The sequence below is a fragment of the Danaus plexippus genome (genome assembly GCF_018135715.1).
Source record: "Danaus plexippus chromosome 3 unlocalized genomic scaffold, MEX_DaPlex mxdp_25, whole genome shotgun sequence".
NCBI lineage: Eukaryota > Metazoa > Arthropoda > Insecta > Lepidoptera > Nymphalidae > Danaus > Danaus plexippus.
The window spans coordinates 1,093,842-1,114,003 of record NW_026869844.1 but is presented as its reverse complement, the minus strand read 5'-3'; the positions used below and the strand labels follow the sequence as shown (position 1 = coordinate 1,114,003).

Below are 20,162 nucleotides of genomic sequence, written 5' to 3'. Positions count from 1 at the left end.
AATCGCTACATGTTTCAACTTGTCCTGTGCTAGAGCCGGTGGGCAACAATAGCGTCGCGGGCGGCGGCCCAAAGAGCCTGCCTGAATGAATCTACCTGGTTTATCTATCGGGTGATAAATTAAAAATATGGCGTTTCACGGCATTCATCATCCGAATGGGTCATTTCTGAGCCTACAAAAACTGTTAAGTATTATACGATTGTTTTCACTACTACCGAGAACTTTTTACTTAAATGCCAGGAATGCAATCCGAATTAAATTGTAAGGTGTGATATACCACCCGACGGTGACAATATTTCAGTGAATTCCGTTCAAATATTAACATTAAATGTATCGTAAATTCTTGAAACTAGTTTGTTGAGAAACGTACCTAATTTCTAAAACGTTTTGATACATTGCCACTTCTATTCTGTCGATCAAATAAAAGTTTAGTCGTATCAAATGTATTTTTATTATAGTGGCATTAAAAAAAAGAATAATAACTTTTTATTGCACAAAATTTTTACAGCCAATGTGCTGAGACGGAATAAAAATAAATAAAAAAAATATATCGTTATTTGAACGCTTTTTATTCCCTTGTTAACAAGTGATATAAAAATGTTTTGTATATCAAATGAACAGTAGTCATGCGGCATGTAGTTGGTGCAATTTTGCGTGTTGACTGTGGTTACTGGTTAGTGAGTTTAGCGAAGTTTTGTTACCGACTGTCTCGCTGGTCGGTTCAATAGCAGTGCGCGCGCATCACCGCATACCAACTGAAGTAGCACGTACCTAGTACGACGACAACCTTATTTATAGTATACACACTCCTATTTCTACTATAATAGCCCCTAATAAACCCTTAAGGTAGAGTTCGAAGTAAAAATCGTTTGTAGCGTCACGCTGTCGTAAGTTGCATCGCGTTCAACTAAAGTTATAGCGAAATTTTCATCTATTTTCGTCACTATTTATGTCATATAACGTAGCAAAGCCGATAATTAATGTTAGGAAAAGAAAATCGAAAACTGGAAGACGGAGCAGTAACATTATTTTATTTCTGTTTCTAATTTAACGACGATATCTGTGGCGGCGATGTTAGTCTGTGCCGTGTCGCCACTCGCCAGTCGCCAGTACGGGAAGGCGCTCCGATGCGGGTGCACGTGCTTCCGCCGGTATACATTGTTCGCGCGTTCGCGAGTACACACTTCGCTAACAGACGCGCTTGATATTAGTAATAAAAACAATTTTTATTCTGTGTTACCTGTGACCATGAAGGTTTTAGTGGTGCTATCAATTTTCGCGGCTTGCGTGTCTGCGACCGCCGCTGCAGCCGCTTCTTGTGCCGGCGCCGAGCAGTTCTTCGCTCGTCACAACGCATCAGCTGATGATAGTGATGAGCCAGGTGTGAATAATAGTAAACAAACTTTAAGTGTACTCTAGGATACCGGTTTAATTAAATTTAGTTACTGCACTTTATAATATTGCATGTACGTTTGTTGGCAGTAAAATTAAGAATTTATGTGACATCGTCTCAGAAACAGTCTTACGTACTTTAGAGAAATAAAATAGATGAGGTAAATTACGCAGAGGCAAGAACTAGACACTTGCAAGATTGTAAGTTGTTAAATTTATTGGACGTTGGTATTAAATCTTATCGGCAATACACTAAGAGAAACTTCTCAATGAGATTTCTACCTTTGCTTTATAGATTTCAGCACACACACACACACATTTTGTAACATAGATGGTCAATTTAAGTCGTACAATGGTTTGAGATACCATCAACATATTTTTATTACAACGAAAATAAACGTCGGACTATTTTCATATTTCCATGCCATTAACCTATTATGTTTTGTTAATGTTAAAAGGTTAATTGATCCGTTTACGTGGAGGGTGTAATTTACAAGAGTGTATCAGATGACGCTGGGCGGCGCACGCGTCCGCCAGTCAGTCAGGTGCCAACCGACCTTGGCTGTTTGTTGAAATGTAAAACTTTTATGTTATTTTTATACTGCGGTTTTGTATCGGCATTATTTTATACAAACGATGCACTCGTTATTGCAACTGCGGAATATTTTATATATGTATTTAAATACTATGACATAAGATTGTGAATATTTGAATAGTAATATTATTATATCATTGAAAGATCGAAGATATGAACTTATATCTCATCATTTAATTTTTGTTCTCCCCTTAATAAACCATCAGTACTATCAATTGCAAGCTCTTATATCGGAAAAGAGCAAAGTCCAGTTAAGAATTTGACGTCATTTTATTAGTTAAGTAATGTTTATGACTGTACATTAATTCTAAACACATTCTATACACATGAATGACACTAATTGCTATATAATGACTTATATATACATGTCTCTCCCGTTTAGTATATATATATATATTAAATCTCACTGCCCCGTCTAGTATATATTGGTTTAAAGCCGTCATGCGACTCTTTCGTTTCCAGTGACAGTTAATTGATAGATGCGTTTTATCATATAAAAGTTAGCTCCATAACAAGTAAGCTTTAAATTTATCTGAATATCATTCCTTAGATAGGTATAATTTTATACTTAATGTAGTGTTTTTGCTTTTAAATTAACAACGTAAAAGGATATCATTGATGTAATTTGTGTTTGATCAACGTACTTACCGACTAGCGGTAGCCGGCTTGACGCTAGCTCGCTGATTGAACATGTGATGTACAAACATTCCGAGTGACAATCACGTTAGCATCTGATTATCATCTTATTAATACGAAGTAATTTTTCTTTTTTACTTATATATCAAAATGATTACGCACAAACTGAGACTCAGCTATACTGAGATGTGAAACTGCACTAGCGTCATGCTCATTTGATAAGAGGTACGAGTATGTATGTAACAATAATATTCGTTGTTATAATAAGACTTGTTGAACTGTGCTATGTAAATAAAACGAGATATCTCAAGTCAGCTGTTCAGTCTTGACACCGGTCTGAACTCGCTCCTGAATGATACAATTGTATTAAAAAATTCCGTTACAGCACAATGAGTTCCAATAGTTTAAATGGTGATATCGATAAATGTTGTAAGTCGCATGGAATACGAGGGGAAAGTCATGAAAAATAAGTGTGAGGTATGGGGGAGGTGCGGGGTGAATGGCGGGTAGGCTTTGTTCCTGACATTCCTGGCCTGGGAACCGGGCTGGAGTCCCCCACCTCCCCGGCCTCCGCCCCCGGGCCCCTGCCCCTCGCATTCCAGGCCTCACTTTCATTGTTACCGTCGGCGCGGGAGGTCGTTGTATAATAGAACCAGTCGCCGGTTGAGATGTGGTCCAATAAACACGTTTGTAAATGACGTTTAGGGAAAATGGGCCAATTGGTAATATCGATAAAACAGCAATTGAACGCTTCAGGGTTTATAAACATGAATACCTCTCGGCGTATTGGAGACCTAATTTTATTTAGATCGGTTTATGGAATTTGACGATTCTTTTCCCAACAATGAAAGACGGTGGAAAACTCAACCATTGTAATAAAACATTTGTATTAAGAATTATTATGTCAAATAATAAATGGAATCACGTGACCTACTAAGCCTAAAAGCCTAACCTAACCTAACCTAACCTAACTAATTAAGTCACAGGAGTCCTCTACATATAATTTATGTAATAAACATTATGAATAGTTTATCAAGTAACAGAAATATCGAAATATTTCTATACGCAACAATAAACAAAACAGTGGTTATTATAAGAGCGGACCTAACTTTTTATTAATTTCGGATGTTCGGAATGCCATTGTACCCGCCCCTACCTGCGCCCGCGCAGGTATCGCCTCACCAAATTGTTTATACTCCTTGACAAATAGTTATGACTTGCAAAGCCTTATCTTCAAGGGTGGTAATAACTTTATCTCACGATATCTCAGAATCTTACACGTTTAGCTCACAGATTACACGGAACTTTTTTAAAAACAACTATTGTCAACGTCTGAGTTTAAATTTTTAATGATAAGTAGTGTAAAAAATGAGAGACAAAATTACCAACAGCTTAGAATGTAAAAAAAAAAAAATACCAACTAATTTGTTGAGATTTTAAATCAAGTATATATAGCAGTTGTTGAAGAGATTTTTATTAAACAAAATTTATATAGTTTCTATGTAAAAATAAACTAGTACATGAAGGACCATTTATGAAAATTTATTTCAAAGGAAAAATATATACGAATTCCTTTTTCATGGGCGGTTAAAAACTGTATGAAAAAAATATATTTTAAATATAGGAAATGTTTTCTGCGATTTAAAATAAACCGTGGCGCTTTCTGGATTGATTTGTCATGTTTTTTGCCGTTGCTCTGTTAGCTTCGATTACGTAACAGATGATATAAAATGGCGACGCGGAAAGAAGAGTGCCACTTTGACTTTCACAGAGTCTATAACAAGAAATAAACAAAAAGGATTCTTTGGCTAAACGGTTACTTAGCAGTTAATAGTTTATGATATATTTTTGAAATGTTTATGCCCAATTTATTAAGAGATGAATTTAAATTAAAAATATTTCGATGCAAATAAATTTCGTGGTGTTTTTTTTTAAGTTCGTTTCTGTATGAATTGTTCTCAAACACTTTAAAAATGGCGCGCTGTTGTATTATATTCTTTTTATCTTTAATATTCCGTCACACTGACATAAATGTATGAAATTGATATTTTGTAGTCATTATTTTAAATTATACTTACTTTTTGTTATGTATATATTTTTATAACAATGCAATTAAAAATATATATAAATTAAAATCATTAACATATGTTATTCTCATAAAGTTAGGTTAGGCAACTGTTCCTGATAATGAACTTAGCCTTGAACGGCGCGACGGTTTGTCTATGGCCATTGTTTCTTTAGCATATTATTTTATTCAGTATTCATTTTAAATTATTAAGAGAAATTGTTACTTTCGATGATAAACGAATCCTTAACTAAATATTAAAAAAAAATTGTCTTAGAAAAGAAATCACCTTCACCCCAAAAATATTGATCGTAAAAATTATACTCATATTATGTTGAGATTTTAATTAAATGTTGAATAACTTCGTGTGATTATTTATTGGCTTCTAACATAGGCCCTCATTACTTTATCCGACCTCAATAAAACTTCACTCCATGTCAAAATCCTAACGAATTCCAAAGGATTTTTTTAATAGCTCCTGCTATGTTGAACTCGGTTCAAATTTAACCATTGTTAGTCCAAGGTTAATTGCATTTAGCCGTGTTCATTTTTATGTACAACGAAATTTATCAAATAACTTTATAAGAAGTACCGAGTTTAATACAACTAGACAAATAAGGATTATTATCTTAGTCTGTGACGTAATAATTTTTACTACTGAGAATAAATATAATAACAAAATATTTATGTCTGTCTTAACTAGTTACGTCTTCTACTTATGAAAATTGTATAGAATAAGAAAAATCTGTATCCATAATGACTTAACAAATTTCGCGACTGAAACGTCATTAGGAGTCTTAAGATCTGGCGAATGGTGGCATTAAGGAAGGATTCAAATGATGTTAATTCCGGACTCCATTAGACTTTACTGTTCTAGTGAGGACTGATCGCTAATTTCGCACAATTTTCATTCCTCTTTTATATCAACTACAATTGAACTGATTCGTGCCATTATTTCCATTATTTTGCAAAGCTTTCTGCTCTATAATTTAAAAACTTTTGTTTCTCCTCCGAGCTTTTATAGGAGATAAGTTTTAAGTGCTACTTCGATTCCAGGCTTAGTAATTACTCTTCTATTTAGGCTTTTACATTTGGAACTTAAATAAGTCTCTTGGGATTTAAGAAATCTCCCTACATTCGTAAATAATACATGAGACGTGGGTAGTATTTATTCTATAAAAGATTTTAATATGTGGGAATGTTTTTTTTCTATTGAAAACAGTAGACTGAGCTCTTCAGTCTTTCTTCCAAAACTGCTTAACTGATTATTACTATATTTTGCATATAGGAATTTTGTGATAGCAAAGTAAAATCCATTAAAAAGGGACTTAACAAAATAATAATATTAACACGAGAAAGTCTCTTAGAGGTCCGGTAAAATTTCATCACATAATTCAATGACCGTTCTATTAAAGAATTAATTAGTTAAGATAAGGTCGGACCAATTATCCCAGCATTAATTACATTTGACCCGCCAAAGCCGGAGATCAGTTGTCGTGACACATTCAAAAATATATTTTAACTACGTTTTTATATGAATCCTTCGATTTCATTAACAGCAAGGGAAGTCGCTTCTTTATTGTTCGGTTTCATTCTCAGCTTCCATCTTGATGAATAAGACTGGGATATTTCTGATATACAGATAATAAAATTCAGTTTAGTATAAGTTTCAAAAACATTCCGTCCGTGTAATAAAACATGTATGATTTGTGATTGTATGATACAAAGTAATCAATAGTTCCGTCTAGTCATTATGCAAACTGTGAGGCATCGTTTTTGCATATATCTAAAATATAAAATGCATATAAAGACCTCTTTAATTGAAGTGTGTTCTTAATCTACTTTTTAATTTTTTTTTTGCGTGAAACGAGATTAAAATATTACTGATAATTAATTTAATCCTAACATAAATTAAGCATTATAAAATATATTTTAGAATATATGAGAACACAGAATGAAAACCTTAAACAGATTTCATAGGAGCAGATTTCAGTTGAATATTTTAACTATCACGATCAATCACTATTATCCATGTATTTATTCGGATAAGTAACCTATCTCGAGGAACTGGGTCACGATTAACTAAGAAGGAATGTAGTCCACGGGGAGCTTCTGGGTCGCTTATAAAAAATGTTACCATCCACTTATCAAATTTTTATTATGTATTTTGTTTATTTATCGCCTTTAAGGACTCGGTGTTGTCCTAATATGCTCATCATCTAGATTCAGTTTATCAACAGATTGATTGAATAATATCATAAATCTTCGCGTAAATTAGAATAAAAAACGGTAAAAACATTCTATATTTGAAAATTCCCGTGTCGAGAGTAACGCTACAGATTGTTGTAAATAAAATTATAGTAATCATCTCCAGGGATTCTGTTGGTTGATGGATGGTTGGTGAATATTAGTGTTGAATATCACCGAACAATAACTTCAACCGGTTACATAACAGGTGGTTGTACCTTGGCTTCCCGGTCAGGTTACCGTGACTCAGGGGTCAATAGAATCAGATTTCATTGATACATGTGGGGATTCCGTCAATTACTTAGTGGTAGTTTTTCAATTAATAAGTCTTCGTCATGTTCCGTATACTTAATTAGTCCTTAATTTGAACACAACGAAGTTAAACATAACATTATGCCTTAAATTTATTCATAGAATCAATTATTACAGTCCGTTTTAAAAATCTCTTTAAAAGCTCCTGATGTTTTAAGTCATCACATCAAATGAATACGCTAAGAGTCCCGCGGAAGTTTATCTCTTTCGTTAAATATATTAGTTCTAAGATCACAGCAATTACGCTTCTATATTTATAACCTAGTTTCCGTAAAAGGAGAACTTTACTCGGGAGTTTTTTTGCAACTACTTTCCTAACTGTTTAGATTTACTCCTGCTTATGTCGAAGTAATTTATCGTTATTATTTTAAAGCGCTTAAATAATTCACATTCGGAACATTTCCGTCACGGTTATTGCTCGTTTGACCTAAATTCTGTTACACGACATAGCTTTTACCGATAACTGCGTGTGTCGAATCAATTTAAAACTTGAAGAGGTCTAGCGTTCCTGAACCGTGCGAACAATTGTAGTCATACTTTAACTTTATCGTAAACGTTAAACGATAAGTACTTTCGTTTAGTCCCAACTGTTTCACAATCGAACCTTCCAAAAGATTTTTATGAGAACATAGTAAAAAGAATTCTTTAGGGCAAAATGAGCAAAACTTTATATAAATATAATCCCATTGTAATTTTAACAAGACATATAAGACGAGTGTCATGAATTTAAATCATTACAAAGTATGGTTTTAAATTTTCTTTTATCGACATCCGTCGAGGATCTGATTCAACGCTAACATGTGGTTCAGAAGCAGCTTCGTCACAGGACGCTCTAAATATATTTAATGATCCCTCAGTGTTCAGCAAGTTATCTACAGTTATACTAAATAATGCTAGCTGATATAAGAATAGGATTTAAATATTAATTTTACTCTTTCATTGGCGATTTTGTTATTAGAATCACTCCCGACTCATTCATTACTTTTATAAGCCATATGTGTTGAATTACATGACATGCTTCATTTTAAAGGCATGTATATAAAACGCATACAAAATAAAATTGTATTCATCAAAAATAACTCGTGTTAGAAAAATATTTTCAAACAGAAGTACAAATATAAATTTCTACATATCGTTGTTGTGATACATACATACATTTGAAATACAATACTACCATTTTCGTAGTCGGTAAGGTTGTAACAAATCTTGAAATGTGTCATAATGTAAGCTGATTCCTCAGCGAGATAATATGACGTGTCCTAGTCGGAGGCAATTTATCGCTTGATTAGATTGAATCAATTTATACGTGACAGTGAAATGGTTCCCTTCCTGTCAGTTCCGAACCTGACGTTATTGCTGCTTACCAAGAATTCCACTCAAACGACACCTAATAAGCGTATTAACAACTGTTTCGTTCAGACCGCCCGCGCCTGGCTTATTATATGTTTCTATAAAATGTGTTTAACTAGGACGGGCTCAGAGAAGTATTATACCAAGCGCATATTTTTATTTTTTTGTATATTTATACGATCTTAGCAAAACAAAAAAAAAAACGATTTAAATTTTTCTATTTACTTACGTTCGTCACCAAACTCAGCCATATTTTGCAAGAGGGAAAGAGAAATTAATTTCTCCCCTCAAAATTATTCTTAACCCCATCATTGAACACGTTAGTTTATTTGATTTTATTTTTTGTTTATTTTTAATACAGCAAAAGATCATTTATTTAAGATAATATAGCATATTGTTTATATATAATATTTTCTTCGTTTGCTGCACTTCAAGTTCATTTCTGTTTCGCCACCAGGTTCTAAGCGGAGGTCATTATTTCCTGTCGAGTGTGTCAGGTCATATTGTAACATATTTACGACGAACAAATAAACATATGTTTTAGGATTTAAATTTTGAGTTCCGATGACGTTGTGGTTATTTGTTAATGAAATTAAATTCACTTACCAGCAGATTTTGCTAGTGAATGATAAAGAGATTAACCATGTGTATGTATTAAGTTACTCGTAGATGTCTGTCTGTATGTCTGTTTAGGTTTATTTTGAAACAATAGTCAAGATATTAATTTATAGGAAATGAAATTCAAATAGTAGCCTATTAATACAAATAAGGTGATCTCATTTGCCAAGTAGTATAATAACAGTGGCAAAATTTTATCTATAACTGAACCTGTTGCTAACAATATATTTTATTGTGCCAGCTCTGTTACTGGGTATGTTAAATCGATCCTTATAATGGCTAGGTCTCCGTGGCCTTGACCTCCGACCCGGGAGTTCAGACGTGAACCGGGAGAAGGGAGCCAGGGAGTGCGTGTCAAGTGATCCGGGATTTACATTTTATTGCTACGGAAAAGTTTAATTACAAATTCATAGTATTTATTTGAAACTATTCAACACTTTGGTGTAAAAAATGGTTTTAAATTATAAGACAAAATTTCAATTAAAAGTCATTGAGTGTAAACGTTGGTTTTTTCTTTGTTTTCACGACTTTAGTCGTATTTTTATTATTTGCCGGTTATATCCTTGTTAAATCCTAGTTATTAACCATGCCAGGTTGAGATAATGGTTTAAAGTGAACCTGGTTGGCGGTTAGCGTCAAGTGAGCGTTAACTACCTGCCTGCTGCTAATGAACAACTTTATTTTAACAATGGTTATTGTACGGGCTTTTTAAATGCTATATCGGAATTGTTATATTAAAAAGTATATTTAAAAAGTGAATGAAGATTGATCACATTTTTAGATTTTTTTTAATAGATTACTAAAGATATATAAGTCGTAGAACAATTTTTAAAAAACTTGCTTAATGTTTAATCATTATTCATGTGGGACTTTTTTTTTTGCAAATACAAATAATAATATTATATTTAGAAAATTCCGTATACCCGGTAAGGTTATGATTTAGTTAGTTTTCGGAAGTTTTTATGATTTCATCAAATATACTGTCTACATGGTCGATGGCTACCAACTTACCAGGTGATGGTAGTGCGAGCGTGCTCTGTACCTATCCGTTTTGCGAGATGGCACTAAACAATCCACTGCGAGCGTCCAACTGATTAATGATCTCGGGCATCATAGTCGATTTTCCCTCCGATAATTAATTCAATTCCATTAATACCGGATCTCTTTAACCAACGAAAATTTCAAGAGCCTGAGATTGCTTTTATTCTATTATGAGAAATGTACTTATCTCTACAATGGCTTGATAGCTTCGACCTCTGAGACTCTTTATTTAATATATATATATTTATTCTTAGTTTAAATCAATTGTATTTTACCTACGACCTTATTTAGATAAAGTTTTTATAAACAACGCTGATATTACAGGTCTCGTGACATTTTGTTATTATTTAATTTATGATGGATTTAAATATTGTTATTACTTTATGTATAAAGAACGTGTTTTATAAAATTTTAAAGGTATATAGCATATAATATGGTTAAAAAATTGCTTATAATATTACTCATTAGGCATTATGCAATAAGATTATTTCAGCGTCACAGTGACAAAAAATATTGTGTTTTTATTTTTAATTTAATTTTTTTAATTACACAATGTTATCTCATATATATAATGTACCAGGACGCTACAATAATACAATACTTTGTTGTTTCAGGTATAGTAAAGCCGTGAATAAATCAAAATATGCGTCAAACGGTCCGTAAAAATGGAGTTGTTAGGGCGAGCTCCGCATACAAATCTGCATGCGACATATTGCGCGGAAACACTCCTCGCTGACGGAACAGTATCAGCTAGCCTAGTAGGAGTCTCAAACGTCATGGTATTTCAATTTAACAGCAACAGTTCCAACGTTCCGAAAACGAATATATCCTTCCGAATGAATGGTAAACGAGGACACTGTCAGTATTTTGGTTGAGGACGTGGTTCGCACTAAGGCACGGAATGCAATATCGAGTGTTCCGTGGACGACCAACTTTTAATTACAGTTGTCGCTAAGTTTGAGCGCTGTGTAAGTGTTGCCACGCTTGCTCACAGTTTTTCCCTACTTGCAATTTTTTCAAATGACACTTGTTTTTCCACTTTAAAAGTTGTTCGACAGCATGTTTTAAAATGTACTTAGTTGGGACTTTTAGTATAGTGAATGTTTGAACGGCTGAGCAAAAACAATTGAGATTAAGATATTTGTTACTATAAAATAAATTATTATCGATTGTTAACATATGCTTGGCTCTGAATTTGAAATATGTACCAGGTCTTCAAACCATTTTACTATTTTAGTACATTTCAATGGAATTGTGTCCCTTAGTCCGGTAACATCGCTAACGAGCGACTCCGCTGACATTTGAGACCAGACAAAGATAATTAATACGTAATAATTTCAGGCTGTCATTTATATAATATTATAACTTTTCGTAATAAATAACTACGTGTTGTTTTCATTCTAATTTGGCAAATCTGTGATATGTATATAAAGTTTTTTTGATTGTTCAGCAGAATCTGCTCTTGTATTTCAGGAAACCGGTACTATAACACGTTTAGAATGACGTTTATTGGGAGAACTCCTGTTTGTGTAGTTAGCTTGACCATGTCTAATCGAAGATAGTCAATTTTTTTCATTTTACGCAGACATTTCTCATATAGGTATACTACTTGTTTCTTCTTAAAACTAGGTTTCCCAGTAACCTTATTCAATCGGTTCAAAAGCAAATATTTAAAAATGCTTTTACATACATATAATTATTAATTTTTATTTGTACTCTGATATATACGCACATATATATTTAGTTTGTAAACAGGTTCACACTAAATTATGTATTTAATTTGTTTATATAATATGAAATCAATTAATTTGTTATAAGGACGTTGAATAATAGTCACCCGGACGTTCCGGATGTTAATTGATTAATCTGGATGGAGGTGTTCTGCTTGTTCTCCCACGATTGGAGATCACTCCACAGGGCCGGACATTTATAATATTGACACGTTGTGTAGTAACTGGAGCGAGCCGTGTCTGAGCATACGTGAACATACAGACCGACTATATATATATTAGATATATATACATTTATATGAATAAATAAATTTGTAGTGTCCGGTCATAAAAAGGAAATTATCTTTTTTTTTTAAGTAAATATAGATTCATGGTATGTACTTAATTGCATCTGTCTGTCCGTCTGTCTGAATATTGACTGAGATTTTATAACAGTCAGCTTATAAGGAGTAATTTAGATTAATTATAATTAATATTTTCCAAAATAAAAATTATCAACACACGTGAACGAAATCGCGGTCACAAGTAATAGTGACAAGAAACAATATATTTGGAAGTAGAGTGATTTAATAATTTTTATATTTACGACTACCAACTAACATATGGACTCGTGATTTAAAGTTATCTGCTGGTTGGAACTGTTATTATTTGCGCCACGAGAGATATAAGGGTTACTTGGATTATTGTTTTTTATATATAATTAAAGTTTACATATAATTTTTAATGTTAAACAATTGCTATCGCTTCCAATATGAAATACACATTATACATGTAACACGACCTTCAACATGCCCGGGAGTGTTACGCATGAGGTTCTTTGTCTCACCTTCGACGTACCTTATTCGAGTCTGGAATACGCTTATATTTTTTGCTGCCAATATTCTCGTCACGTTTTACGTCCTCGGGGATATTGTTAGTTGGATAGATGTGTATTAAATAACATCTCTAACGGACAGATTTCATACATTAGAAGTTTCATTAATATGTTTTATACAAATATTTATATTTAACTTGTCCATTTGCGTTGTTATCATTTATCATCGGATTCATAAGAGACGTTAGTTGAATCACCCCAGTGATGTTCTGTTGGTCCAATGCGGTGATCTCATCTCAGCTATTTGGCCTGTAATAATTATGTAACATCATATCCGAGTGGATTTAGTTTGCGCAGTTTTTAATGCTGTGAGGATTTAAAGTAAGACGTGTGTTCGAACTCTTAACATGTTATTCGGCGAGTGATTAAAAGTGCACCAATTAGATTGAACCTCTAGAACTTGTATGAAAGTTGTTTGCTAAACTTTTAACAGCTTTTCCAAACAACGATTCGTTCTCTTCTTGTTGGAAGGGTGGATACGAATATGTATGTTTGTGTGAGTGTGTATCTATGTATGTGTGAGTGTGTATAGTTTTTCAGGTTACATGTAAAAGTATTTTCTTATTTCTACATAACCAACAGATGGCTGTTCGATTGCCACAATATCTCCCCACATGGTGTATGCGCCTACGCACCTTTCCCATACATGGTTACATTACTTAGTACGGCCTCGTTTTACTAAATCAAACGGGTCTGTGAGAATTTGTTTTTTTCTATCGGACCGTGTCAATCGAATTGACGTAAGTAAACATTGAATGGAAACGCCATTAATGAGATGGACACTTGATTTTGTTACATTTAAGTAGGTAGCTCATTTACATTGAGTAAATATAAATGTACAGTTAAAGTGGCGTCCAAATAATTACACAATGAATAATTGTTATAAAGAAAATTACAACTAATTTCTCGGTGATAAAATTGTTTTTCCTATAATCTGTCTAATTCGACCTGATCATATAAGGTAGAATTCGTTAGCTCGCTAACGCGCTATCTTTACGCTATTTACACTTAAAGCTGAACTCTTCATTGAATACTCGGTTCTGATGGAAGCCGGCCAACTCCAACGAACCCTTTGACAACATATAGCAAGGCATTTAGACACCGGATGTGCTTTTTCACTGTGAAGTATCTTATTGTGTCATTTGTAACGGAAGTGACGGAAACCAGTATATTTTGTTTGTTTTTACAATAATCTGTATAGATTGAAATTCAAACAGTAAAACCTCTTTTATATACCAACGAAATTCGGACAGATTACGTATTTTTCTTAACCTACGATAAACGCGTGCTTCGTTGAAACTATTTTAAAAGTTTTTAATTCATTTACATGCTCCACAGTCTACAATATAATTTGATTAATAACAGCTGTGACGTAAGCAATCTCATTGGACATTAGGCATTTTATTTTCGAGTTAGGAAGTTCCCGCAGACAGGGTCACGGCTAAAAACTATGCATTGTTCAATATGCATACCTGAAGGTAGAATTTAATTATAATCAGATTAAATAAACACAGCTAGTAAACAATAGAATATATACAGATTAATTTGAACGCGCTGCATTGGGATGCATTGTTATTAAACATCTGCATCGAGAACAGTGTGGTGACGACTGACGTGTCATTGTATGCAATATTAACATTATAATTTACACCTCATTATTATCGTCCTGTTTACTAATTATTGATTCAGAACGTTCTCTCAAATGTATTGATAAGTTTTCGAACTGTGCCATAGAGAAGCAGAGGTTTCTTTTCGCTCTGAAAAGTTTAAAGTTTTTGTCAATAGTGTATAAAATATAAAAAGGTTCGCTTAGAAGTTTTTTTTCTCAAGTATATACGAAGCTTTAAGAGTTATTGCATATTTAAGGCTTTCTTCTGTATACTTTTAAATTTTTAATCCAAATCTTTATTAATATAAAATTATAGTTATATTTTCAATATTTAAATTTTCTAAGTCATATTCTAGTTGCGAATTTCAATATGTTTCACCATGCTCCATTGTGTAGAAACAGAACTTATATTTTTATATTTCGAAATTATTAATTAATTTCTGACATTTTAATGTTTGGAGATTTATTTTGTAATTTTATTTTTTTCTTTTTTTTTTGCAGTCTAAAGCTCATTAAGCGTTTTATTCTGTTTGCTTCTTTAAAGAAGTATATAGTCTAGAGTCTAGACAGTGGTTTGACTTTTTCCCGCTATTTTCTGTCGTGAGTGCTCGTACACGCGCTCTCGTCGGCGTTCAGCCTCGGGCACTCGTTTAAGTCACAAGTGTTCAGGCTTCTATGAAGACGTTTAAATGAAGTAGCTAAAGATTTTTATATGTTCTGCCTTTAACGAGTACAAGTCTCTAAAGATCCTATTGAGAATAAAAACCTTTTTGTCCTCCATTCGGAACAGCTTTGATTAATGTCTTATATAATCTCTTTCTTAAATAATAATATAGTTTAGGGAGGTACATGTGCCATTATTCTCAAAAGGTTGCTATGAAATTCGTTAAGACTTTGAGGAATGCGATAAATAAAAAAAAACTTAAAAGTCTGCCGACCCTCCATGATCTTTGTTTTTTAATCTTTTTATGAACCAATGAGGTATGAATCACTTCACACTGCTTTTTTTTATAACACAATCTGACTAAGCACTAAATTATTCAGGATATATATTTAAAATCCACAATAATGAAGTAACAAAAAGTGTAGGTTGAATACAGAGATGCTAATAACTCTTTATATTTTATCGATCCTCCAACCGGTTACGAATTCTTACGGAGGTGATGAATCGGCAATTATTTTTACCGATTTTTGTTTGCAGCACAAGCTTATGTATCTCGTATTGTATTATGTGTTTAATTCCAGGGCAACGACGGACAATGTTTCCTTTCAGAGAACAGGGTGTCCCATTTACATTGGCTATCTAGGTCTATGGAGATGTATTCAGCAAGAGATATTAAATGGCCACGTTTCTCTGTATATTAAATATTACAAATGTATTCTATATAAACACAAAGCTGAGAAAGGAAATAACGAGTCAATTAAAATGTTTAAATATAATCATTAATTAAAATATTTATTTTTCACGGGATAAAAATAATGAGACGCTATATCGTAATCGCTTTGTAAATGAAAAATTAACGAGTTTAATTTTGGGGTAGGAATTGTATTTTTTTTTGTATGAGCATAAAGTAGACGTTTAGAAATAGATTTTTTTTTTAATTTCAGAAAACGCTTATTTCGTTACAATTATGAACGCTTAATTGTAATAAATTCATACAGATCCTGTTCATACATGTATGTAAATTAAAAAATATATAGTTCGGTTTTTAAACGTAACTCCGCTTCATGAGAATTTTATAAGGTTTTAAACAACGTCGTTAAAAACGTATTTATGATTCTCAAGAGCATCAAATAGGGCACGAATACATTCAAGTCTATATAATTTTAATGTGTCCTTACTAAAGCGTTATCCCGTTTTACACGAATTTCAACGCCCACGAGGTCTTTGACTCCATCATCGACTTAATAATCTGACACTCGTTAATTAACTTCTTTAATCTGACTTCCAGGCCGTCGATATAGCCAACATTGAGGTACCAGCATGTGTCGCGGTTGGCATTACTCTTGAAACTACATTTATAATACTTACAATATTTTCTATAGTAACCTTAGTAGTGGGGAACGTTTTTTTTATTCCTGTCGCATCAATGTTATTTGTCATTTATATAATACATACCTAGTTTAAGATTATTCGGAGTATTTGAAAGTTCACTTAAAAATCTTAATTGTTATGGAAATATCGTCTTAAAATTAGGTGACGTCTTATTATAATCAAATCTGAGAGAAGGTCGTATAGGAGAAGGTACGATTTTTTTTAAAGCTTTATGTATATATTAGGTTGTTAATTTAAAACTATATTAAAAAATTATCGATGCACACCAAAGTTGTCTAATGTACCTTCTGGTTCAAGTGTAGGAATTTTGGCGAGGAAATGGATAAAAGCGATTTGCTCTCATGATCTATGTATGGCCAAGAATAGCTCCAAATATCCAAACCAACCATTACTTACAAAGTATAGATTGGTTCCCAAACCAGTGGTTCCCAAACTTATTTTGACTACTGTCCACTTTGAGAATAAATAATTTTTCAGTGCCCCTATTGTTTTACCTATTGAAAAACCAGTATAACATATCCTACGTAAATGAAATTACAAATCACGCCCAGGCCTCTCTACAACTACCCCCTTTTTTTGGGTCTTCTCCTGCACCCTTTAGGTCTTCAGCGTCCACAAGGTGGGCGTCATCGTCTACTTTGGGAAAGGCTGTTATAAACAGCGGTTTATTTAGTGTAATGTGCAATCAATGTATACCTTATAAACATTATATTTTGTTTTCTTTACCTTTCAGTCGTTTTTGGATATTTATTAAATACAAATGTTTAGTTATTATTTATATTTATAATCGATAATTTTGGTTTGTGCTTTTATATTCGACCGTTATCAATTTCCTCAAATTGATTGCTTCAAAATATGGACAGATAGCGTTCGGAAAGCGAGTCAAAAAGTATGTTGTTTTATGAAACGCGGAATTCTAATTAAGTATTTTTTTTTATATAAATAATTCGTTTATAATTAAATTATTAGTTTAGAACAGAAATAATAAAAAACCTAGTATCATAAAAAAAACCTGCTTCCTATAAATAAATTATTTAATATATATAATTGGAGATAGTGAGGAAATATATCTTTTAACAACGACTATTTCTATAAGAAAAATGTAATAAAAGTTAACAGATATAAATATACGCGTTCGCAATCTCGCCGCCTCATAATGATTACTTTATAAGGTAGTACGTGTTTTACGACCGGCCGCGAATTATCACCCCTCATTATCTGTGAACGAATCATTTTTCAGATATTCCAGTTTATTAGCTTCAATGAGCCCACATCCCGCATATTTGATACATTTATACCTTTACCTTTAAGCTCAGTTTCAATCGACGAACTTAAAACGGATAGTTTACTATTTTTTCGTACAAAATATCTCGCGGTAGTCAACGTAGTTGTATGAATGAAATACTGGTAACTGTTAAGTTAGACGTTTCAAACTTGTGCTAAGGGTATTAGTATCAAAATAAGTCTCTCTGCAGCGACGTCCCTCTCATGTTGCGTCAGTTTTGATGAAAATTGTGTTTCATTTCTGTTTTGTTCTTTTATTAGTCCGGAATTCTTCGGAGCGGAATGCGTCTGATGAATCGCTCGCGTTTCAAGTTTTTGGCGCCTTCGGAGTGTAACACTGTTTAATAATTCTAATGAATCGTTCCAATAAATTGCCCTTTTAATTTGGATAAACGAAAACGAAAAAAAAAGTTGTCCGAGACGAGATAAACACGCATTTAAAATACATTTAATTGGTCCCAGCTATATATAAAGACAAAAAGAATTAGGTATTTGTTTGAGATATTTTTGTCTACTGTTTTTAAAATTAATTCATATACTGTATAAAGACTATTTTTTCTTTGATTGTATTCTGCACATTTATAAAAAAACGTGCATAAAACATATCGGAAAAATACATCACCAAGTGCATACCTCGTACTACGATCTCTGTATATAATTATAATCGCTTAATTGTCGTTCATTTGCGAAGAGTAATGGACAAACATGGTATGGAGATCCCGATGACTTCTGGGAACTTTTATTTATGACGTCAGACTCTGACGGTTGGTTTTGGCACAGGATTAGTTGTTTTCTTGATGTATTTGCAATCAAAATACGTCATCACTAACATTGCTAAAATCCCACTAAACTCTCTACACTCTTTATATACGACATTATTTTAAATATTGACAAGCTTTTTCCTTTGTCTCTGCCCGGATTTTGGTTAGACCAGAAAAAACCTACATCTATCGCCGACGTTTAGCAACCATCAATTTTTTTTTCGATTCAGCCTTGAAAAGGTAACAAACAGAGATTTGCATATAATATTTATTTTTTGGATATTAACCAAAGGCCTTACATAATTATTTCTCACACACTAAAATATTCAGTTAAATTTATCTTGTTTAATGCACGGTTTATTTTGTGCTATGTAATATATATAGGAGTTATTAGAAATGATCGGTTGGCAGTCTGTAGACGTATGTGCGGGATGTATTAGTATTTATTTATATGTGTGTGTCTGTATGTCTCGGCCGCCCCCTGGTCTGTCGGTTTGCAGAATATTGCTCTTCGCTGAAATCCATTTAATATGCCAGACAATGTCCGACTAGTGCATGTTGAGGGAATTTATGCTGCGGACGTAACCGACACTGCGCCGGCGCATACGTACACACTGTTAGTGCGATCAAGATGATCGATTGATTGTATAGTATAGATATGATCTGAAAATTTATCATAATTATCTGTGGATACTTTGAACAGATTCTAATGTTTAAAATTTACTTGAATATTTTTAATTTTATATAACAACCATCCCTAAAACGAGACTGTTTTGTCACGCAAAATTAATTTCGATAGCAATTGTTATTCAAGTGGCGCGCTCTCGGAGAGGATTTGGCTATTGTTTATAACAAAAACAAATGGTAAATATTTGTGATTTCATTATTCATAATTGAAGTTTGTTTAGGACCGTGATGCTTAAAAAATAATTATTTCCTTTTGTGTATTCCTCGCCTTAAGCTCGTATTCGTTGGTATAAAGTAAATTATTAGCGAAGAGATTTTTTAATATTTTAAATTAAATATGTTCCAAAGCGTGACACGTGCGTACATCTTAAAAGTATCTTTGTTTCCAGTATGCTCATAAGAACTTGTGTTTTAATATTACGTTAAAACTTCATTCTCATATAAAATACATAAAAATAATTACAATATTTTATTGCAGGTGCTTGACTTACATTCATTACTTCATGTAAACTTTATTATTTATTAATTTATAATCCAATGCACTAATGGCCTGTAGCTAAGAAAATTATTTTAGATTTGATCATATTTTTCTAAAGAATTCTCATTAAAAAGTCTATAAAAATTATTTAAATGTGCATAAAGGCATCATAAAACTAACAGACATGTAGCATACAAAAGAACTTTTATGTAAAATGTATTTGCATTGACAATACACGAACAGAATTCATCAGAATGTGTCGGATGGAACGGGAAGCTATCATTCAATTGTCACCAATATGTCAAATATGAACTTTAGACCAATTAAAATTTAATTATTCATTTATACGCAGAACGTCCATGAAAAAGTTGTTTAATTTTTTTAATATTTTTAATCTGTAAAAAAATTATTGAAAATAAAATGAAAA

General features: G+C 32.7%; 1 protein-coding gene across 1 annotated transcript in view; it reads left to right on the top strand.

The window, feature by feature from the left end:
- Positions 1 to 1,092: 1,092 nt before the first annotated feature.
- LOC116775138 (division abnormally delayed protein) overlaps positions 1,093 to 20,162 on the top strand; it is a 59,828-nt gene continuing 40,758 nt past the window's right edge. The window contains exon 1 of the mRNA XM_032668000.2: positions 1,093 to 1,381. Within this exon, the coding sequence (XP_032523891.2) occupies positions 1,249 to 1,381 (133 nt within the window). The 5' untranslated portion in view covers positions 1,093 to 1,248. The remainder of the gene's footprint in view (positions 1,382 to 20,162) is intronic.